This window comes from Aquarana catesbeiana, linkage group LG05 (genome assembly GCF_042186555.1).
Source record: "Aquarana catesbeiana isolate 2022-GZ linkage group LG05, ASM4218655v1, whole genome shotgun sequence".
NCBI lineage: Eukaryota > Metazoa > Chordata > Amphibia > Anura > Ranidae > Aquarana > Aquarana catesbeiana.
In genome coordinates, this window is record NC_133328.1 from 102381624 (window position 1) to 102399561 (window position 17938).

Sequence of the window (17938 nt, forward strand, 5' to 3'; positions counted from 1 at the left end):
ATGTACAGTGTGTAATTAAAGGTTTTCTTTATTCTAGGTTCTTAAAGATCACCCCACATATCCCAAAATTAGAAAGGAAATACTGGAAAAGGCTCAAAGCTGTCTGAAGCCATAATTTTCATTATGGTGTATATGCCCATCTGTTCTGCTGCCAGGCTTTTCTTCATTTTTTTATGTGTTCAATTTTTGTTTTTAAGTTTTGGTCCTAAGCATGTGTCTTATATATTGGCATAATTTCTAAATCAAATCTGATTCGTTAAATAAATTGTATTTTACATATTTAAGTTGATACTGTTATTGCCTTAGTGAATGTACATATAAAAAAAGAAAATGTTTTTATATACACTGTGTGTGATGTATGTATGTATGTACAGTATCTTACAAAAGTGAGTACACCCCTCACATTTTTGTAAATATTTTATTATATCTTTTCACGTGACAACACTGAAGAAATTAAATTTTGCTACAATTTAAAGCAGTGAGTGTACAGCTTTAATAACAGTGTAAACTTGCTGTCCCCTCAAAATAACGCAACACACAGCCATTAATGTCTAAACCACTGGCAACAAAAGTGAGTACACCTCTAAGTGAAAATGTCCAAACTGGGCCCTATGAGCCATTTTCCCTCCTCAGTGTCATGTGACTTGTTAGTGTTACAAGGTCTCGGGTGTGAACGGGGAGCAGGTGTGTTAAATTTGGTGTTATCGCTCTCACTCTCTCATAATGGTCACTGGAAGTTCAACATAGCACCTCATGGCAAAGAACTCTCTGAGGATCTGAAAAAAATTATTTTTGCTCTACATAAAGATGGCCTAAGCTATAAGAAGATTGCCAAGACCTTGAAACTGAGCTGCAGCACGGTGGCCAAGACCATACATCGGTTTAACAGGACAGGTTTCACTCATAACAGGCCTTGCCATTGTCGACCAAAGAAGTTGAGTACACGTGCTTAACATCATATCCAGAGGTTGTCTTTGGGAAATAGACGTATGAGTGCTTCCAGCATTGCTGTAGAGGATGAAGGGGTGGGGGGTCAGCCTGTCAGTGCTCAGACCATACGCCGCACACTGAATCAAATTGGTCTGCATGGCTGTTATCCCAGAAGGAAGCCTCTTCTAAAGATGATGCACAAGGAAGCCTGCAAACAGTTTGCTGAAGACAAACAGACTAAGGACATGGATTACTGGAACCATGTCCTGTGGTTTTATGAGACCAAGATAAACTTATTTGGTTCAGATGGTGTCAAGCGTGTGTGGCGGCAACCAGGTGAGGGCTACAAAGCAAGTGTGTCTTGCATATAGTCAAGCATGGTGTTGGGAGCGTCATGGTCTGCATAAGTGCCGCCGACACTGGGGAGCTACAATTACTGTACATGTACTGTGACTTACTGATGCAAAACATGATACCCTCCGTTCGGAGACTAGGCCGCAGGGCAGTATTCTAACATGATAATGACCCCAAACACACCTCCAATGGCCACTGCCTTGCTAAAGAAGCTGCAGGTAAATGTGATGGACTGGTCAAGCATGTCTCCAGACCTAAACCCTATTGAGCATCTGTGGGTCATCCTCAAACAGAAGGTGGAGGAGCGCAAGGTCTCTAACATCCACCAGTTCTGTGATGTTTTCATGGAGGGGTTGTAGAGGACTCCAGTGGCAACCTGTGAAGCTCTGGTGAATTCCATGCCCAAGAGGGTTAAGGCAGTGCTGGAAAATAATGGTGGCCACACAAGATATTAACACTTTGGGCACAATTTGGACATTTTCGCTTAGGGTGTACTCCCTTTTGTTTCCAGCGGTTTAGACATTAATGGCTGTGTGTTGTTATTTTGAGGGGACAGCAAATTTACACTGTTATACAAGCTGTACACTCACTACTTCGCATTGTAGCAAAGTGTAATTTCTTCAGTGTTGTCACATTAAAAGATATAATAAAATATTTACAAAAAATTGAGGGGTGTACTCACTTTTGTGAGATACTGTCTGTATGTATGTATGTGTGTATGTATGTATGTATATATGTAGCAGAGCGTCCCAGAGAGAGCCAAGAAAGGTCCTGTTCAGGATTTATACGTCTCCCAGGCTCCTCTCATACACGTTCAGGGATCTCTGATCCATGATCCAGTTCGGATCTTGGTCCCCTCCCCCCAGGTTAATTTAAACTCACCTGAGACAGACAGTCAGTGCTTTCTGCCTGGGAAACTCAGACAACACTGGTCTGTGAGAGCAAAAGGTTGGTTAAAGCTATCAAGCTGCACATGTGGAAGCTTATTCAGCCTGGTAGTGAAGGCCTGTATTTTGTAGAGTTAGTGCCGAGGCACGGCTAGGTTTTTGTTTTGCTATTTTTGTTATGTTTGTTTTCTGAAACACTGTACAGCACCTATATATAAAAGACTTGTATATATCAAAAATAAACACGGCATTGTTTGTCACTACCTCACTGGATTTGGTATCTGTGCCTGAAAGACTGCTTATCCCAGGGAGTTTTGTACCTGCTACCTGTCCCCCAGCTTACAAAATATATATATTGTGGCAATGCGAGCCCGTGCCACTGTGTGATAAGGCAGTTTAGGCCAGGTTTTGTAGGAAGCAAGCACACTAATGGCACAGGTGTGTGCTGGCGTCATATGAGAGACAGAATTAGAGGTCAGTGCCTCACCCTCCCGAGGGGGTGAGTGTGTAAAGGCAGCAGTCAGAGGTGCTTGTCAGCACCATACTGTCCATGTCAGGATGGATCAAGGCCCGAGCCTGAAAGCGCCCATGGGGGAAAGAGCAGCTGGGAACCTGCAAGGAAAGAAGCAGAGCTGAGGTGCAGCTCCCCTCCAGGCTTTATGCAGTCAAGGTTCTCCTTAGAGCCACAAAGAAGAGCGTTTTCTTTGCAGCTCCAGAAAGACTGCCTTTTCAAGAGGTCATCACCACTGTGCCAGAGGAGGAAACCAAACAGAGGTGTCCAGCCTATCCTGGGCTTAGACCTTGACATCAAATCTCCATCTGACGGTACAGGTCCTGGAAAGGATCGGTTAGGAACTTAACCATCAGAAGTCAGCCCAGTTCTAATGTAGTGTCTAATGTATTTGGGCTTAGTCCTGGATACAGCACAGACCAAAATGTTGCTTCGACAGAAGTCCCTATCCTTTCGCTGTCAGGCATGATAGTACTGGGGAAGATGGTGGACATTTTTGATGTGGTTCTATATGCCCAGTTTTATTCAAGGGGTATTACATCTCAATATCCTGTGAGTGTGGAACTAATATCAGAAATCCCTATATTTACCCATACACTTGGCTCAGAAAAAACAGGTTGGCTCTGGAATGGTAGATCTCAATAGAGAGGCTGGATGCCGGAAAATTCTTCCTTATGATGAGGGTAGGTTTTGACATTGGATTCCAGCTTACTGGACTGGGAAGGTATTCTGGAGAACCACTTGGTTCAGGGAACATGATGGTTGGAAGAACAGAGGCTGATGATCAACATTCTAGAACTTTGGGTGATTTGTCTAGCTGTTCAGTATTGGCCTGCCTCTCTTCAAGGTCTCCCTGTAAGAGTGCAGTCAGACAATGCCACCTTCCGGGCAAAGTTGAGTACACAGAGATACACACTGCTGCCTCACAGAGAGCAGCTGTGTTAATTTGAATGTTTTTTTAAGACTTTTTAATTCCTCGTGTTTTGCTTTAGCCTTCGGTTTTAACAATAAAGCCTCTATATACTGCACTATAAAAGCCTTTTTATCTTTTTGTATGATATTTAGGAGATTGGCTGGCGGCTTGGACCGGTAGTGTTGGATCCAGTGATTGAGCAGCGTTTCTTCTGGATGTCCAAGTGGCTGACAGGCAAAGGGAGACATAGATGAATGAGACATTATCAGCTACAGCAGGTTTTCTGTAGTGAGGAATACATTTCTATGAGTACAATATACCTCTGTTTGGGTTATTGAGTTTGGTAAGGGTGCTACTTACTTTAAAGCAGTAGTAATCTCCTCTTTTTATCTGGTTCCTACAGGTAAGCCTATAAAAAGGCTTACCTGGAGGTACAGTAAATATCTCCTAAACGTGCACCATCTATGAGATTTTTCAATGTGTTGCAGCCGGTGACCTCACCAGCGCATGCGCACTGTGCTCTCAATGGACAGTACACTTAAGGATGCCACCCGTTGAGCATGTGCCTCGATCATGGCTCATGTGTGCATGTGCGGGAGTGACGTCATCGCAGCTCAGCCATTCAAACGGTTTGAGCCCATGAACCCGGAAAGAAGACCGGGTAAAAATTGGTAGACTTTCTCAGCCACCAACAGCTGAACTTGGGTGAGTGGAATTGTAGCGATTTCTCTGAGGTGGGAATGTGGATCTCTTGATATCCAGATTCAACAATAAGCTGGAGATGTTTATGTCCCAAACCAGGGATCCTCAGGCATTTGCATTGAAATGCCTTAGTGTCTTTTTGAGATCAGCTCTCCCTAATGTATTACTTTCCTCTACTGCAGCCTCTTCCTCTCTTGTTGTGCAGTATAAAGGTGGAAGGCATTCTAGTGATTCTAATTACAACAGTTTGCCCATGGAGAGTGTTCATCCATACTTGCTGCAGGGTGTGAGGTACCTGTGATAGGTAGTGTCCGAAGTGGAGCGTCTGTGCTGAGGATTCCCGCTAAAATTTAGGCAGATCAGGTTGGCAACAGATCAGGCAAATCAGTACGCGATTGAAATCCAGAGTGGTCAGGCAGGCAAAGGTCATACACGAGCTGGCGGTGAAGTACAAAATCAGCAGGCTAGAGAGTAGTCAGGAATTCAGGCAGAAGTTCATATACGGTATTCAGAGTCACGAAGCAGTCACAACACCCAGGGAGCTAGTCCACACAAACGGGCACTGAGAGATAGGAAGTGCTGCTATTTATGGGCTGCTTTGATTGTAGATTGTCCACAGCTGGCAGCAGGTGGGGCTTGTGAGTCCAAGGTAATGCATCAAACTGAGAGAACATAGCCATAACTCCAGAGCTCTTCTGTGGCACAACAAGTAAGACTGCAGCTGTGGGACCCGGAACATCCCTGTTCGAATACACCCAGGTACATGACACAGGGTTCAATCTTCCATCCTACTGTACAGTCACTGGCTTTGATGACATGGCTGTTGAAACTCACATCCTAAAAGCACAGGGGCATCTCTGACTTTGTAATTCCTACCACTCTTATGGCAAAAAAATGCCCTGTACACACGACCGGTTTTGCCGTCGGAATAAACTCTGAAGGTTTTTATGACAGAGTTCCGACGGAATTCCGCTCAAGCTGTCTTGCATACACACGTTCACACCAAATTCCGACCGTCCAGAATGCGGTGACATACAACACGTATGACGGGACTAGAAAACGGAAGTTTAATAGCTAGTAGCCAATAGCTTCCGTCTCGTACTTGCTTCAGAGCATGCAACGTTTTTGGTGCGTCGGAACAGCATACAGACGAGCGTTTTTTCCGATAGTAATTTGTTCCATTGGAAAAATATAGACCATGTTCTCTATCTAAGTCTGTCTGAATTTTCGACAGAACAAGTGCGATGGGGCATACACACGGTGGAATATATGATGAAAAGCTCCCATCGGACTCTTTCTGTCGGACATTCCGCTCGTGTGTACGCAGCATAAGTCAGCCTCCAGGAAGGTGAGTCATGGAAGACTTATTTTACTTGATGTGAAGCACGCAAGTTTCATCCTTGACTGTATGTCATGGGACTCATTTTGGCCTTGCTTCAGTCTAGTGTGGCCTTAAGTACAATCATGGGGCAAATCTCAGCCTTGGTCATTCTGTTTCAGAGACCAGTTGCATCTCATTCCCTGATAAAAGCCTTTGTTTAAGATGTCACACACATTGTTCCACCTCTGCGCCCCCCTTTGTCTCAGTGCACCTTAAATTGGGGTGTTGTTGTTGACTGCACTCTCCTGCAAGGAACCTTTCCTTATTCTTCACCAGCATAATGTGGTTTTTAGGCCTCGGCCTTCTTTTTACCTGAGGTAGTTTTCTTGTTCCACCTGATTCAGGAAAATGTTTTTGCCTAATCCTAAACTCCTAAGGAAAGGGTGATTTTGTTCAAGCTGTTCAGTTTTATCTGAAATCTACAGCTTCATTTTGACAGTCTAATTCTCTGTTTGTTCTACCTGAGGGCCCTTGCAAGAGTCAGGCTGCATCTCATTCCACTATTTATAGGTGAATTCGTTATCTCATTTTGCAGGTCTATGGTTCATGGGCAAGATTCTTCCTTTCTCGGTCAAGGCCAATTCCACCACAAGTGTCAGTGCTTCCTGGCCTATTCGGCATCAAGCTTCTGTGGTTCAAGTTTGTGAGGCTGCTACTTGTCCTCTATTTACACATTTACTAAGTTTTGCTGGGTGGATGTGCAAACACATGTTTTGGGTGAAAGGTCTTGCGGGCGACATTGTAGTGGAGTTCTCTCCTATTCTGTTTTGTTTTTTGGGCATGGTTTACTTTGTTGCCCATCCTTGTTCAGTGTTTCTATAAAATGCCCTGTGTCCTGTGATGTACAATTAAGAAATTAGGATTTTTGGTTTACCTGTAAAATCCTTTTCTTGAAGTACATAACAAGACAAAGGGATCTCTCTCCCCTTTGTGTTCCTTATTGCTTACTAAAAAACTGAGGTTTGGTGAGCTGGGAGGGGTTTTGCCTCTTTTTTTTGGCCAGTGTCCATTCATCTGCCTTTTTTTGGCCGGTGGTCATTCACCTGAAGGTAGCAGCATAGCCCAAGTAGTCATGAATATGAAGAATCCCTGTGTCCTTAATTACTCCAAGAAAATAATTTTCCATGCAAACCACAATCCTAATTTATTGAGAACAGAAAGCATATTATAACAACCACAGTGCCATAAAGGCCATACAAGGCAAATGATCCATAAAAATAGTAATAGGACATGTGCAGAAATCAATAGAAGGGAAAAAAAATGCACAGTGACAGCCAGCCAATGCTTTAAATAGAATTCAGAAATGTAGTGTTTAAATGACTGGTCGCCAATGCCTGCACTCCTTGAACGGGGACTGCTTGTGTAATAGCCAATCTGTAGCTTAAGTATGCAACACTAAAATCCTGCCTGCAGGGGGTGGAGTTGGTCTGTGCATCTTAGGCTGGTATACAATTTATACCTTTTAGATTTACCAAAACCACAGAATATGAGGTCAAACCTAAATACTTTCAATTTGTATGCAACCAGGCAGGCACTTGCACTACATGGTAGAAGGTACTGTAAATCAAAAGGAAATTGAACAAGAAAATTGTATAATGTATGGCCAGCTTTACTGCTCCTATACCTGCCCCTCCAAACCCATAGCGTGTGATAGACCTTGCAGCTATAGGGCAGTGACATAGGAAAAAAGAACTCCTTTGTCACCACCCACACAAATACCATAACACATCACATGTGGGACATGTAGTTTTATTAGGTGAAAAAAAAATGAGCTCAACTTTGGGTGCAGTAGTAGCTTCAAATTGAATTCAAGCATCATGAAGTAGCATTCTGCCACTAGTCCTGGTAACCAGAGGTCAGAGTAACAGGAAGTGATGGATAATTCCTAATATAGGAATAGAGATTGCAATGGAAACACTGTACAGTGGTTCTAATGGTAGAAGGTTTTTTAACCTAATGCATTCTCTGTATTAAGGTCTCAATCCAACGATGTGCACAAGAGCAGAGGCTCTCTCGGCTCTCTCCCTCCTCACTGGCTCAGACACAGCACCGCGAGCCAATGGTGAATGTTTAAAATCACTTTAACTTTAGTAAAATGGCAAAAGGATTGAAACAAGTTTTTATTGCTCTCTGCGCTAATTCTTGTTCTAGTGCCACAGGGGTAAAACATAAAGTAGCAGGCAGAAGTAAAATAAACCCTAACATATGTTATAACCATTCCCCAGAATGTGGCTTTACAACACTAATGTGTGTCATTATAAACATGTAAAGGGATGCTTAGAGTATTTTGGCATCTTTACTTCCAACATAGTATATAACTTGGATCCTGTTTTGTAATAGGGCAGGGTATTGATTGCTGGGTAGAAGAGAAGCTCTGCTGAGGTAAGCTGGCCATAAACTGATCTAAGTTTAGCCTCTCCACCAGGAACCAAATGAATTTCGATCAGTTATTTAATCGACTTCTATTGAAGTGACATGTTGGAAAATTTTCTGACAATCGGCAATTGCATCCATTCAGGAGTCGGGGTGGGGGAATTCCTCCATCCACCTTTTTTGTGTAGATGGAGGAAAAGTTGTGATAAAAGTCTAATAGCCTTAAGCAAATGAGCTCTTGTTATCCACATTTGCAAAGTAGGACTCATGTTTAAATTATGAAGTTGAAAAAATCGATTCCATGGAGTGGGAAATGTTACAGTAAAGGGCAATGGTGTTTTTTGGTGTTGACTCCACCTGTTACACACAATAATAAAACAACACCTGGCCTAAAGGTAATGTGAATACGTAAAGAGGAGTGACACTGGCTACAGAAACGTTGAGCTTGCAGAGATGGTCAAAACCACAAGAGAAGCGGCGCCTTTCCAGAGCATGTGGGGTGGAACTGACTAGTTCTGACAACCTTTTTAGTGAAAATTAGAGGTTCCCCCCAGGGGACGTCTAGAAATATATGATGTCCTGCCTGTTGGGAGAGGCACAGCTGGAATTGGAGGAGCTTGTGACCTGCTGGGGTTCTGTCCTCGAGGCAGGAAACATGTAGAGTTGGGCAAACCGAGAGAAGAGCGTGCCTCAAGAGTTTGAAAAACCCATCTGGGAAGCCATGATGAGAGGTACCACAAACACCATGTTCACCACAGGTTAAAAGTACATAGTCCCCCCATTATCTTTCCAAATTGTCATAGCTTCCTCATGTCCCCCAGAAAGTCCAATCTGCCACAGCATATAGCATGTGAAGCACACCTTCAAATTTTTCTATAGCTGTAGGGTTTCCTTCCAATTTCTTCAGAAATGGTGTGTATGGGTAGAGCTCTGAAAAGTGACATTACCCATTTTATATAACAGACAATATGGGTAACAACTTGTTCTTTCTCTTTCTTTATCCAATCTGATGAATAATTTATATTATCCTATTACTCTATCGGGACCTCAGCAGGAAGCATTTCCCAGCCTAGCACGGTTGATAGGCTGAACTGCTTGTATTATTTGACCTATTAATTCTCCATATATATCTATGGAAAATGAACAAATTCATACATGATACAGTAGGTCTGTGGCTTGAACCTTCTAATCCAGCCTTTCCTTGAAAGCTAGGATCCCCCAGAGGTTTGTAGGGATTCCTTGAGTGGTGCTGAATTGATATCCGACTTACCTTGACCATCAATGTAAGATAGCAGTTTACCACTGTAAAGGGACACTATGCTAACAACTATTGTAAGGAGGCATGTCTTTACTGACAATTAGCGTAAGGGTATGTTCAACTCTTCATAGATTGTATTTATTTTTTTATTATTATTATTATACAGAATTTATATAGAGCCGACAGTTTACGCAGCGCTTTACAACATTTTTTGGCCATTATCATTATTTGTTTCATGTCATAATTATTATTGTAAATAATGATGCCCTATAAATGAGGGGATGTTTGATTATGATCTGGTCTCAGGTTATTAGATACTCTAGGTATGACATGTTATGCAGGTTATGTGTTATTTTATTTTTTCCTTTATCTTCAACTTACTGATCACACAAATGTACGATGAACTGTAGATATCATTTTTCTTAGCAGAGGGTTCCCGAGAGCCTACAATTATTGCAAAGGGTTCCTCCGGGGTACCAATGTTGAGAAAGGTTGCTCTAGTAGATAATTGATAGGAGTTCATCATGAACAAAGACCGATGACAACAGTGACTTGGTCTGTCACAACCATGCCAGAGTCAGAGGCAGCTGATAGGGTCCTTACCTTTAGAGATCGCATGGTTGGGGTTTGAACCCTTCCTTCCTCTATCCACTTTGGGTAAAGTTGATGCTTAATCCCTTCACTTATAATCCCTTGTAATGATTTCATAAATTTAAACCATTAACATATCTTGTTAAGTTATCCAAAGCTTTTCTTTTTTTTTCCTCTAAATGCTAGCAGCAGAAAAGAGAACCTAGTACCAGCTGTTCTATTAATAACACTGAATTAACCTTATTGTTCAGGTGAACTGTGAGTTAAAAAGAGCCACAGGGAGTTATGAAGCCGTGTGTACACTTAATTGGCTTTGATGCTATAGTTTATGTAATTGGTGCAGGATTGCACCATTGGAAGAATGTAGATGTTCCTGTGTGTTCTCAGCCAGTTAGAGATCGTTCACACTAGTAGCGGTACTGTGCACTCGTGGCACTTCCCAATGGAAGAAAAATTCATGTTAAAAGTAAAAGCCATGTAAAGAGTACATATATTCATTTCATCGTTATTTTAGATAAACGGCTTGATCAGATGCTTTACAATCTGGCAAAGGATTGTAAACAACAAACCAAAACTGGAAGTGACACAATACTTGTTGCTTTTCTGACGCTATAGAGGGGCGAATACAGATGTACCGCCTTTCCTCTTTGAGCAGCAGCAAATTAGCATTTCCGGGCTCTCTGGTGTGGTGGGCAGCGGCAGGAGGGAGGCTCCCTACCCCGCCCTGTGGAAGTGATCGAGCAGCTGTATCTGGATAGGGCGGTCTCAGAGGCGGCTCCCTAATTAGGCTAATTAGGCGGTCGCCTAAGGCCTCGCACTCACAGGGGCCTCGCGGCCGCCTAATTTGCCTGTTCTCAATCAGTGAAGTTGACGCCGGCGGCTCCGCCTACCCCCACTGGGACTCTGTGGCTTAGGAGCTGACGGACAAATCAGATACTGCCCGCAGCCTGAGGAATAGCGGCCTCATCACGGAGCGTCCCAGTCCGTGGGGCCTCATGTGTAAGTTTTGCCTAAGGCCTCACAAAGCCTAGAGCCGCCTCTGGGCGGTCTCATCACTTTTACAGGAAAGTCCACATTTTGAAACAGGGATCATAGCTACAGCTGCAGCCATGATACCAGTATAATCACTTCAACCCAAGGATGGGTAAGTCCAAAGGGCGTGAAGTGGCTAAATTGAAAGTTTCCCAAAACAGTTACATTCAAGGCATGCCATGAATGACAACTCACAGTTGCTGGTGCTCTCATCTGAACTGTCAAGCCATCAAATTGCTAGTGATATACCTGATCATATGTACCACACCATGGCAACTGAAGCTTACACCTAGGCTAAAATAGTAGCTTCCTTAGCTGTGTAAGTCAGGAGAGCAACAATTGTTTAGTGTCTTTTCTGGGTTCTGCAATTGCAGACTCGTTTGCTTTTCCCTGCATTCCACTGAGTTATGGGATATAGTGGATGGAAGAACACTGACCTTTGGCTGCATATTAATGCCTCCTCAGCCAATCCCTGGTCAGGTAAATGAGTTACCAGCAGGGGGCTGAAAGGGGTAGAAATAGGCTGGCACCCAGAACAGAGGTCTTTTGTTCCTGGGGGAGTAAGACCCAGCCTGAGGGCTGTGGCATCCCTGGGAGACTACCTGCAGCTGAAAGAATCCTTTTCTGGTTCCCAGCTCTTGCTTTGGCTGGGGGACCTCTTGCCTAGCTTCCTGAACATTGCGGAGAGCTCATCTAAGGATCCAGGACACATGCAAATCAAGCACAGAAACTGACTGATACTGCAGCCAGCTACAGAGTATTCAGGAAATAGTGAGCACCAGTCTCTTGGTCTTGGAGACTTTCTTTAGCTTGATTTGGGAGAGCTTATTCCTTGTACATCCAGGACTATACTCCTGTTTAAGAGTCCCTGTTTTAGTACCAGTTAACCTTCTCTTTAAGGTGGGTGCCTTCACCCTTAAGCAATAGTACAGATTTAATGTCCTCTACTACAAGTTGTTGAAGTTTATTGGAGTATCCCAGGCTCACCCTCACCTTATCCCAGTTCTCTAACAAAAAAAAAACACACAAAGACATTCTCTGACTCGAGTGACTGTGAAATACCATGTGCCTGGCTGCTGTGTGCCTTTTGGGGAATGGAACCTGGGACCAAACAGCCAAACCAGTCCTGGGTCTGTGCTATAGCTGTAAAAGAAAACGAGGGCTTAGTTCTAGTTCGAATGTATTATGTGTGTGTGGTAATGACTATTTTAGTGAATTTTTATATTTTAAAAAATTTGATTAGATAAACATTTGTTCAACTATTACAGGATGTACGACATTAACATTATATTTTAGGCCCATTGACAAAAACACAAACAAACAAAAGATTTCCTTGCACTTGTAAAAAAAAATGCATTGCCTAAGAATTTGCATTAAAAACAGAGGTTTAAGTTGCACAAATTTGCAAAGATATGTGGAAGCTGCACTGCCTTCTATAGGGGATCCTGTGGTCCTAACACTTATATTTGAGAGTCTCCATATTGGCGCATACAGTATCTCACAAAAGTGAGTACACAGCTCACATTTTTATAAATATTTTATTATATCTTTTAATGTGACAACACTGAAGAAATGACACTTTGCTACAATGTAAAGTACTGAGTGTACAGCTTCTATAACAGTGTAAATTTACTGTCCCCTCAAAATAACTGAACACACAGCCATTAATGTCTAAACCACTGGAAGCAAAAGTGAGTACACCCCTAAGTGAAAATGTCCAAATTGGGCCCAAAGTGTCAATATTTTGTGTGGCCACCATTATTTTCCAGCAATGCCTTAACCCTCTTGGGCATGGAATTCACCAGAGCTTCACAGGTTGCCACTGGAGTCCTCTTCCACTCCTCCATGACAACGTCACAGAGCTGGTGGATGTTAGAGACCTTGCACTCCTCCACTTTTCCGTTTGAGGAGGCCCCACAGATGCTCAATAGGGTTTAGGTCTGAAGACATGCTTGGCCAGTCCATCGCCTTTACCCTCAGCTTCTTTAGCAAGTCATCTTGGAGGTGTGTTTGGGGTCGTTATGTTGGAATACTGCCCTGCGGCCCAGTCTTCGAAGGGAGGGGTTCATGCTCTGCTTCAGTACATGAGTAAGCACTTGGACAAGTGTGAAACGCGTTAGCCTATGATCTGTACACTCTGTCTATGATGTCCTGTATCTGATGTGTTCCTGATTTTAAAATAAAGAAACTTGGATTATTACTTCCTGGAGTGCGGCTGTCCAGATCTTCGCGTTTGCACATAGTCTCTACTAGCATGAGCCAGCACCTGGAACCTCTCATCTCTGGAGAGCAAGATCAGCTTTACACCTGGTGAGACCTAAACTAGTGCGGGGATAACTTTTGTATTGCAAAGGCATTGAGGTAGTATGTAACTTAATGGAGCATGCAGAAATGCATATACTGCAACTCACAGTGACATATCAGGTGACATGTTTCAATCTGTGCTGCACGCATAGGTGGGAAAGTACTGTGCTTTCCAAAAATAAATGTTTTTTGCAAACTTTCAATTGCAATATGAAAGTTGTGCACATAAAAGTGTGCACATAAAAAATTAAATTGGGAGTGCAACCTGAAATGCAAAATGCAATAGGTTCCTGGTAGTAAAAGAGTTAAATATCAGCCCCAGCATTATTTTTTTTTTCTTTTTTTGAGGAAATCTTTTCTACTCTGCAGTGCACAGCAACAACCACCAGAGGGAGCCAGTGACCTATCGTATGAAGTTTGACCTCTTGTAACTTTTCGCACAGTACATCCATGTACACATCTCTTACAGATCTGTTGTGGTATTCCAGTAAGTCTTCTTTGTGGCTGCTTATAAATCGAGTCAAACCGAAAGCCTTGTCAGAAAAAGACATCTGCTATCACTTACTAGATTGCTTTACTAGATTGCTTTACAGAACATCTCTCTTTTTTTTTTACTTCTGTTTTATTTAAATGATCGCAGTTTTTTAGGCAGGAGACTGGGTGTGTCTTAAGACAAAAAATAAAGAAGAAAAGTGTTTGGCCTGTTTCCAAACTTTTGCCAGAGTAACTGGATCAGCAAATATAGTTTGTTTCTATAGTGATAGGCGGCTAACAAAATACTTAGTATTACATTGATTTTTCCATGAAGTGCTCCTGATATTCTACTACAAACTTTGTTTACTACTGGTGCTGACTATACACACGGAGACGTCATACAGTCCTAATTTATTTATTACCGTCATGTGTATAGTGCCTACAACTTACACCGCACTTTATATACTGCCCATTCACAGTCCTAGAGGAGCTTACAATCTAATGTTTCACATGCACATACTGTACTAGAGCCAGTTTAGACGGGAGCCAATTAACCTGCCAGCAAGTTTTTGGAGTGTGGGTGAAACCCACACAAGCACAGGAGAACATGCAAACTCCATGCAGATCCTGGGCAGGATTCAAGTAATTCCAGTGCTGCAAGGTAGAAGCACTAACCCCTAGGCCACTGTGCTGCCCCATTCCTAGCACTGGGGACAGTACTTACCATGAATGAAGGGTGTCCCTTGTGCTGGTGGTTGCTGTGTTAGGTTGAAATATTCTATCCTCGGCCCTTGGATACTCCTGCAATTAAAATCTTCTAGTTTTGCGGGGGTTTATATGAGTGGCAGCAACTGTGACAGGTACTTGCCTGCCCTGTTCCCCCCGCTCCTCCATTTATAGAAGCCATAATATCAGTTCCCGCAATGAAAAGCCCTCTATGAATGGAGGATGGGCAAATTAATTAAATGTCCACCTCCTCCATTCATATACTACGAACAGTTTGGGACTTTATGAGGGATGTCCCCTATACCCATTATTTATCCTTATTATTTAGCTACAATACTATACCAGCTGGTTATGTCTCTGTATAGATCACCATTGCATTCGCCCCTGAAGAGTTGGTATACCCCAATGAAGCACGTCGGGCCTACATAGAAACATGATGTCCATACAGATGATTTTATATGTTGTTTCACATTGTTCCACTTAAGACTTTTAAATACCATTCAGCCCTTCCAGTGGCCTATGTTGTATAGGACTTGCCTTTACCCCATGATATGCCAAAGTACTATGGAGTCAATAGGTATAGGTGGTTTTTAGCATGCCTTGCGTTTATGCAATCTTGTCTATGCACTTTTTGTCATTGAGTATGCTGTACATGACCTCATAAGTTACAGTAAAAATGTTCTTTGCAATGACTGCTTTTTGGTATACATACACATATACATACATACACTCTCATTTAAAGTCCAAAGACCCCCCTTTTTTTGTCTCCTCCATTCATAGAATGCTTTGCGGGAACCAATAGTACAGCTTGTATAAATTAAAGTGTCCCACTGGGGAGATTTTCCTTCACTTCCTGCCCCAAGGCCAAAACAGCAAGTGAGAGGAAATCCCTCCAAAGTGAGGAAATCACCATAACTAGTTTTAAGATTTTCTTTAACGTTCGGTGGTAACAGTCACCGGGACAAAAAGAGAGGGTGAATCTCCATAACAGGGGGTGCAGACAGCAATAAAAATCTGACAGGGGTTCTGATCCCTCTCCACTTTGTCCAATGCTAAATGTAACAGTTTTGCCCTTAGTTATACTTTAACCCCCACAGCTCCGGAAGATTACTGTTGCAGGGGCGTTGATGGGCAGAGGACAGGAGAAGTCAACCAAGCACTGAAGCCACCAGCAGTTGTCTCAACTGCTGGCGCTATGAGCATTGCTAATATCCAATTGAGCTCACAGAGCAGACACCCTGAATTATTTTGGGAGCCATTCTATATCTGTGCCCACCTCTATCATTGCATCACCATGACTAATTCATGGGAGCAGGGTTTTCTTTTCATTTTTCGGTGACTCAGATCTCCCAAGCTATAACACATGGAGGAGGAGTGGTTACAGCAAAAAAGTTTTAAATGCTTCCACAGGGGTATGACTGCTAAATTTGTGGAGGCCCTAAAACAGTCGAGGGTGTGTTTGCATTTGCATAAGTGTTCATTCCATCGAAACTTGCAAATAGATTCTGTGCAAAGACAATAAAAATGTTCTTGGACTATATTCTCTGCAGATCAAATGTTTCAATGGGATGAATACCACATTATGGCCACTAGATTGAGGTAAAGAGCATACTTTCCTATGATAATCAGCGCCATCTAGTGGCCCTAATACCACAAAATATAGCCTGAGAACATTTGACTTTGCCCCACGTGCACAGATTGACTAATTGCACTAGTTGACTAATGAAGGCTCAACTCCAGGCTCCATCCTCCCCTCTCCTGTGGACTTCCCCTTCAAGGCCCCCCCCCCCCCCCTAGCAGTGTTTTAATGTTTTGGGGACTTTTTAACATAACTTTTTCTGATGTTCTCTAGCTGCTCACATGACAACTGGGTTCTCTTCCAGTGAGGAGCAGTTCTGAAGGAAGCAGAGGGGGCTTAAAGCATTTGTTAACCTAAAAAAAAAAAATCCTGTTCCCTTAAAGCATGTTATACAGCACAGTGCTTTTGCTGTGAAATTTAGCCCCTTCTATCACCTAAAAAAATCTGGCTGATCCTGCCTGGCTATGTCCTCCCCATGTAAACTGACCACAGTATATCATGAGTGCTGAGCCCTGACACCATGGTCAGTTTAAGTGCCTCCAACATCCACAGCTCTCCTGTCCTCTCTCTTCCCTCCACTCCCTGCGTGTCTGCTCCTGTGTCAGTGCCCGCCCCTTCCCCTCTTGCTGCTAAAGTTACATTTAATGTTTTATACCATCATGTGTGTTTAATAACCCTATGTGCCCCATGTGTCTGTGTTTTATAAAAATAAGCCATTCTTTACCTTATCTCAGAGTGCCAATCGATGTTCACGTGACCTGCCGGCTCTCTCCTCCTCTCTTCCTCCTCGCCTCCCGACTGACGTCAGCAAGGAATCTCGGGCCCGCCCGCTGCAGCTGTCAGTTGGAGAGAGGAGAGAGCCGGTGGGTCACGTGAACAAAGACACAGAGGGACATAGGGTTTTTAAACAGACAGGATGGTATAAAGTGGCTTAAGCACTTTAAGTGCCTCTCTATGCATCAATACACTGTGCAGAGTTCCCTGCTGCTGTCAACCAAATCCTGTGAGGAGGGAGTGGGGGGGTGGGTCCAAGCTGTGCTGTGTGTGTCTATAGATGCACACAGCCTGGCACCTGAGTGAGGCTACAGGTGCACCCCCCATAAGAAGCGGCTTCCTATAGTGGCACACCAAGAAGCGGAGGAGCCAAGACCACCAACAGGGGACCTCAGAAGAGGAGGTTTGGGACCGCTATGTGCAATATCAGTGCACAGTGCAGGTTTGTAATTTTTATTAAAAAAAAATAACTTTACATTTACCCATACTGAGAAAAATACATACACTAACATTGCTTACCTTTGTTTCTGAAAATGCTATTTTCTTGGCTGTTCTACTGATCTAGTGACTCCAGTAGTTTAGGTCACTGACCTAAAACAAGCATAACAATCAGTTCTGACTTCACTAGTTTCATGCTTGTTCCAAGTGAGTGATTTAGAATATACTGGACAGTCATGAAACTAACAATTCCAGGAGGAGCTCAGCAAGGGCAGACTTTTCCTCCAAACACAGTTTGTAAGTGCAGGTTGCCTTAGTAAGTAAACCCAACAAAACAAATCATTGCGGGAGAAGAGAAGGGGCATGGAATGTTAAACCCAGCAGTGCTTTGGATGTTAGTAGAAGCTGTTGCTGCAATAGTGTAGAATAGATTATAGTGAAATTGATATATTAAACACTGGCATAGAATCCAACTTGCGTATTCAGTGTAATGTGGTGATGTAAGCCTCGGGGAGCTTGCCGTCAGCTGTCTCTGTTGCTGATTTCACACATACTAGAGCTGTTAGAGCACAAGCCAGATCTGTCACAAGCCGGAATCCAATGAGGATCACCCAGGTGTCACCATTTATTCATTTTCTGGGACATAAATTGCTGCAAACCTCTTTGTTCTTTAACATAGTATATTCTTAATTAGCCCTTCTGCATTGTCTT

General features: G+C 43.0%; 1 protein-coding gene across 2 annotated transcripts in view; it reads left to right on the forward strand.

The window, feature by feature from the left end:
* The window catches only part of TTC21A (tetratricopeptide repeat domain 21A), a 118862-nt gene extending 118583 nt beyond the window's left edge, over positions 1-279 (forward strand). For both annotated transcript variants that reach the window (XM_073630011.1, XM_073630012.1), the window contains exon 30: positions 38-279. In XM_073630011.1, coding sequence (XP_073486112.1) covers positions 38-115 — 78 coding nt within the window. In that variant the 3' untranslated portion in view covers positions 116-279. The remainder of the gene's footprint in view (positions 1-37) is intronic.
* The last annotated feature ends 17659 nt before the right edge of the window (positions 280-17938 follow it).